At 38.7% G+C, this 4,194-nt stretch overlaps 1 protein-coding gene across 1 annotated transcript; it reads right to left on the bottom strand.

The window, feature by feature from the left end:
• Window positions 1-190: 190 nt before the first annotated feature.
• LOC103503746 (probable xyloglucan glycosyltransferase 5) lies at window positions 191-4,194 on the bottom strand. The gene is made up of 5 exons (XM_008468069.3): window positions 2,821-4,194; window positions 2,158-2,466; window positions 1,776-2,066; window positions 1,472-1,585; window positions 191-1,373 (listed from the first exon to the last, which is right to left on the bottom strand). The coding sequence occupies exons 1-5, from the start codon at window positions 3,547-3,549 to the stop codon at window positions 729-731; spliced, it is 2,088 nt and encodes a 695-aa protein (XP_008466291.1). The 5' UTR covers window positions 3,550-4,194; the 3' UTR covers window positions 191-728.

Here is a 4,194-nt window from a genome sequence, read left to right as displayed (position 1 = left end):
AGATCCTGGACCCCACAAATATTTCAGCAGCCTTCTAATAAGGGTTGAAAAGGTATCTGAACTAACAATATTAGCCACCCAAAACAATCAACTTTCCTCTGTTCAAACTTAACCTGCCGACACTAGCTTTGTAGTTTGTACTTTGCAGCACAAGTAAATTGCAGTAGATTAAAAGAAGAAAGAGCTATCATTGAAGTAGTGAAAAATATGATAGATTTTGGATTGGATGAAACAGTACATTTACAGAGAAGTTTGAAGTCTTACAGGTCCTGAAAACCATACAACAAAGGTAGCTTGATTCAAACTGATTGTTTGGTTCAGTTCGGTTTCTGTGTACGACGGGGTCTTGGAACGGCCAAAACAACACCCAAGAAAGAATTAATGGTGGCTGTGGAAATAATAAAGCAGAACTTATTTGCATAATAAACACTAGACTGCTGAAACAGCTTATGAATGATTACAATCACAGATGCTGTATGAGTGTGTAAGGGAAAAATGAAGGTGGTGACTGGTGTGTATGACATGAAGGGCAATCCAAAAGATGATGTTCTTTAGAAGACTTCGATATCGTCTCTTTTTATTGAATCAGAGGTCGGGTTCAGCATCTTTGATCATCGAGAGTTAAAATCCCTCGGTGGAACAAATTATACTGCACAAACAGAACTTTGCTGCTATAGCACAAGAAAATGTTGTTTATCCATCTTGATCTTGGATTCAATTTTGTGAAGTCAGCTCATTTGCTCTCCAATTAGATCAAGGCCTACAAGGAGGAAGGTTACACCTTGGAACATCAAGAAGTAGAAGTGGACTCCTTGTGCAGCCAAGAGACTCCTGAGTGAGGCTAACAGTAAAAGAAACGCGAGAGCTAGCTCTTTCCGATATATCTTGTTAACTTTTTTGACAGGTGCAGAGACTACTTCTTTGTGTTCCTTCAAGTGAGCCAACTCGGAAATCTCACTCTCGGAAGCACCTCTATAGATCAGAGCTTGATTCATTGTCTTAGAGTCCCTTTCAGCAGCAGCTAGTAAGTCGGATTCGGAGGACCTGCCAGCTTTTTTAGTAACAATCCACTCATAAGAGCTACCTAACTGGAATAAACCAGATACCATGGCATTGAATTTGGTGACGGACATGGTGTTCTCAAAAAGAAGGTAGGGGACAATAAAAGGAAAAGATTTTGGGGATGGAAGAATGTTGAGTAATGACATGAAAACGGGGACATAACAGATCACCCATACAGGAAGCTCGGCTTCTGGTACGAACATGGTTAGGGGAAGAATTATGCAGAACAAAGTGAAGGAATAGAATGGAAGGATAAGCTTCCTTAATAGAAAGAACAATAGTATCAAATTTGCCTTCTTCCATGTTGATATCTGCATTATAAAAGGTTCAAGGCATCATCTCTTCATCGTTATTGCATAACGAAGCGGCTAATAGTTAAAGTATCAGAATGTGAACATAAGGACCATACCTTAGAACTTATGACTGCTGGAAGACACAATCTGAAGAGTTGCATAGGACCAGAATGCCAACGATGTTGCTGCTTCCTATAAGCTTCATAGGACTCAGGAACTTCACAAAGGACCTGAATTTTACATTTGAAAATTTCTGAAGGTTTAAATTAAATGAAAACAAGCATATTCAACTTTATTAATACATATTTTCTTTGGATAATTGAAGTTATGCTCAACTTGTTATCCAACAAGATAGATACTTAGACAAGTCAAGTTGATATCATAGTTTCCTCAACCTAACGAAGTGACAGATTCGATTACCTTAACGTCGTTTAGAAATACAAATTTCCAGCCGTTAAGATGGGCTCTCACAGCTATGTCCATATCCTCTACTGTGGTTCTTTCAAGCCATCCTCCAGATTCCTCCAAGGCTTTAATCCTCCAAACACCAGCAGTGCCATTAAAACCGAAGAAATTAAGGAACACCCCATTAACCTGCTGTTCTACCTCAAAGTGGAAACACAAGTTAATATTTTGAAGGCGTGTCAACAAGTTTTCGTCCGTGTTCACGAAAGACCATCTGGCCTGAACCAACCCAAGCTCTGGGTTATCCTGCAAAAAGAAGAAATGCAAGGGACAGGAAGATCAACAAAATTTACATAGACAAAGAACATTGGAAAAAAGTGTGTTTTGTTGTTACCACCTTGAAATGGGGGACGGTCAGTTTAAGAAAATCTGGATTAGGTTGAAAGTCAGCATCAAAAATTGCTACAAACTCATAATCTCTAACATAATCGCAACTCATTGCAGACTTGAGATTCCCTGCTTTATATCCTGTTCTTACTAATCGATGGCGATACACTATATTTACCCCCTTTTGGCTCCATTTAGCAACCTCTGCTTTAATTAACAGTTGGATGCTCTCATCATCAGAATCATCAAGAACTTGAATTAGTAAATGGTCCCTTGGCCAATCAATCTGACAGACTGCAGAGATAGATTGCTCATAAACCTGCATAAAGTGTAAAGTCAGTTATATTTGGAATCTAACATTATCTTCTGACACTACAACGAGAACTACTAACTGTCATTGATTACTCTAATATACAGATAAAAACTTATAAAAGCTACATCAACATAAAAGAAGCATGTAGTATAATCTCACTTGTTTTTTATTCCTGTTTAATACCTAAGTTATTTAAATATTTATGCTCTATTGCTCTCACATGCTATGTTCACTCCTCATCTCTCCTACAATTATCAAATCACTGAAAAGCTAAATAATTATGAAGAATCCTTAAATCAGATTTGTCACATACTAAAAAATAGAGAAACAAAGGGGAAATAGATCGAAGAGGATCATTACCTCCCGCTCGTTGCACATGGGAATTTGAACAAGAACCATTGGATACTTGTACCCAGCTCCCTCCACATCATCCAACTTGAAGGGATCCCCTTCAATCTTGGGTTCAATTCTTTTGTACTTAATCCACAGGCAACCGAAACAAAGGATCATACGATCCACTGATTGAATAAGGAACAAAACAATGCAAAATTTAGAGAGTGCTTGAATGAGGGGAGCAATGTAGTCTGCTCTAAAAGTTAACCAAGCTACATAGAGTGAATGAAGGAATCCTTGCAACTCAGAAGCTTGAGGAATATGGAGATTGGAATTCTGAAAATAATGCCAGCCTTTGAAATAAGCAAGTATTTCAAAAACAAGAATGGCAATAGAAGTTACTAAGAAAACTCTAATAACTCCAAACAATAACTTCCCTCTTCCCAACTTCCCGCCTTCAATGGCGACTCCTTGTCTGTAGATCAGCCTCTTCTTGATTGTTCCCAACAATGCCCAAAGAACAGTAAGAAGCCAAGTTATGCAACCGACGGCTCGATTGGCCTTTAGAAGAAGAACCCATGTAACCTGTTTGGCATTCTTGCCTCTACTCTTCTCCACCGGCCGGAATGCAGCGTCGGGACCGTCGATCTCTACGACGGAGAAGTTAGGTTTCTCCATTGTTACAACCACCGGAGTTCCCTTTTGAGGGTCTTTCTCTTTACCCCACCGACACAAAAACCCCAATCTCGGTGCCATTTCTTAAACACACTGCAAGGGAAAAACAAACAAACGAACCCCAAATCTCCTAAACGAAAAAAAAACAAAAACAAAAACAAAAAAGAAGAGAAAAATCAGAGCCGACGAAGAAGAAGCTTAAAGCAAAACCCCATTTGAAAACCAATAAACTCCACCAAGGAAAACACTTGAATGGATGGTTATTCCATCATTTGAGAGAGAATAAAAAATAATGCAGCAGAGGAGGAGGAGGAGAAGAAGAGAGTGAGAGAGTGTGATTTGTAATGGGATTGAAGGCTCTAAAAAACCACATTATGAGGAAAGGTATCAGCAGCTTCATGTGGGGTAATGGTCACGTAATAGAATAGCTTTATTTTTTAACAGCTAAAGAATTGAGTGAAAAAAGGGGAAGGAAGCGTATGGCTTAGCTAAGCAAAACAGTGAAGAAGATGAAGTGAAGAAGTGAAGAAGTGAAGAAGTGAAGAATTGAATTTGAATAAGAGGGTGAAGAATTGAGATGGGTTTTAGAGAATTAATATAAAAATGGAAGAGAATTGGATGCGATTCTTCTTCTTCTTCCTTCTTCTGTTGTGTGAATTACAGAACGTGAAGAAGAAGAAGGAACCCAACTGTCAAAAAACAGGTCCAGATGGATTCGATCATGGC

This window comes from Cucumis melo, chromosome 4, assembly GCF_025177605.1.
Source record: "Cucumis melo cultivar AY chromosome 4, USDA_Cmelo_AY_1.0, whole genome shotgun sequence".
Lineage (NCBI taxonomy): Eukaryota > Viridiplantae > Streptophyta > Magnoliopsida > Cucurbitales > Cucurbitaceae > Cucumis > Cucumis melo.
Note: the sequence above shows the minus strand (reverse complement) of the source record. Positions and strands in the feature narration are given on the sequence as shown.

What these genes read in the sequence shown, in the direction of transcription:
- LOC103503746 (XM_008468069.3), bottom strand. Translation starts at nt 3,549, where the DNA reads ATGGCACCGAGATTGGGGTTTTTGTGTCGGTGGGGTAAAGAGAAAGAC. An exon ending in TGACCGTCCCCCATTTCAAG is followed by an intron (nt 2,067 to 2,157) that starts GTGGTAACAACA and finishes TTCTTTTTGCAG; the next exon opens with GATAACCCAGAGCTTGGGTT. An exon ending in CAGCAGTCATAAGTTCTAAG is followed by an intron (nt 1,374 to 1,471) that starts GTATGGTCCTTA and finishes TTTATAATGCAG; the next exon opens with ATATCAACATGGAAGAAGGC.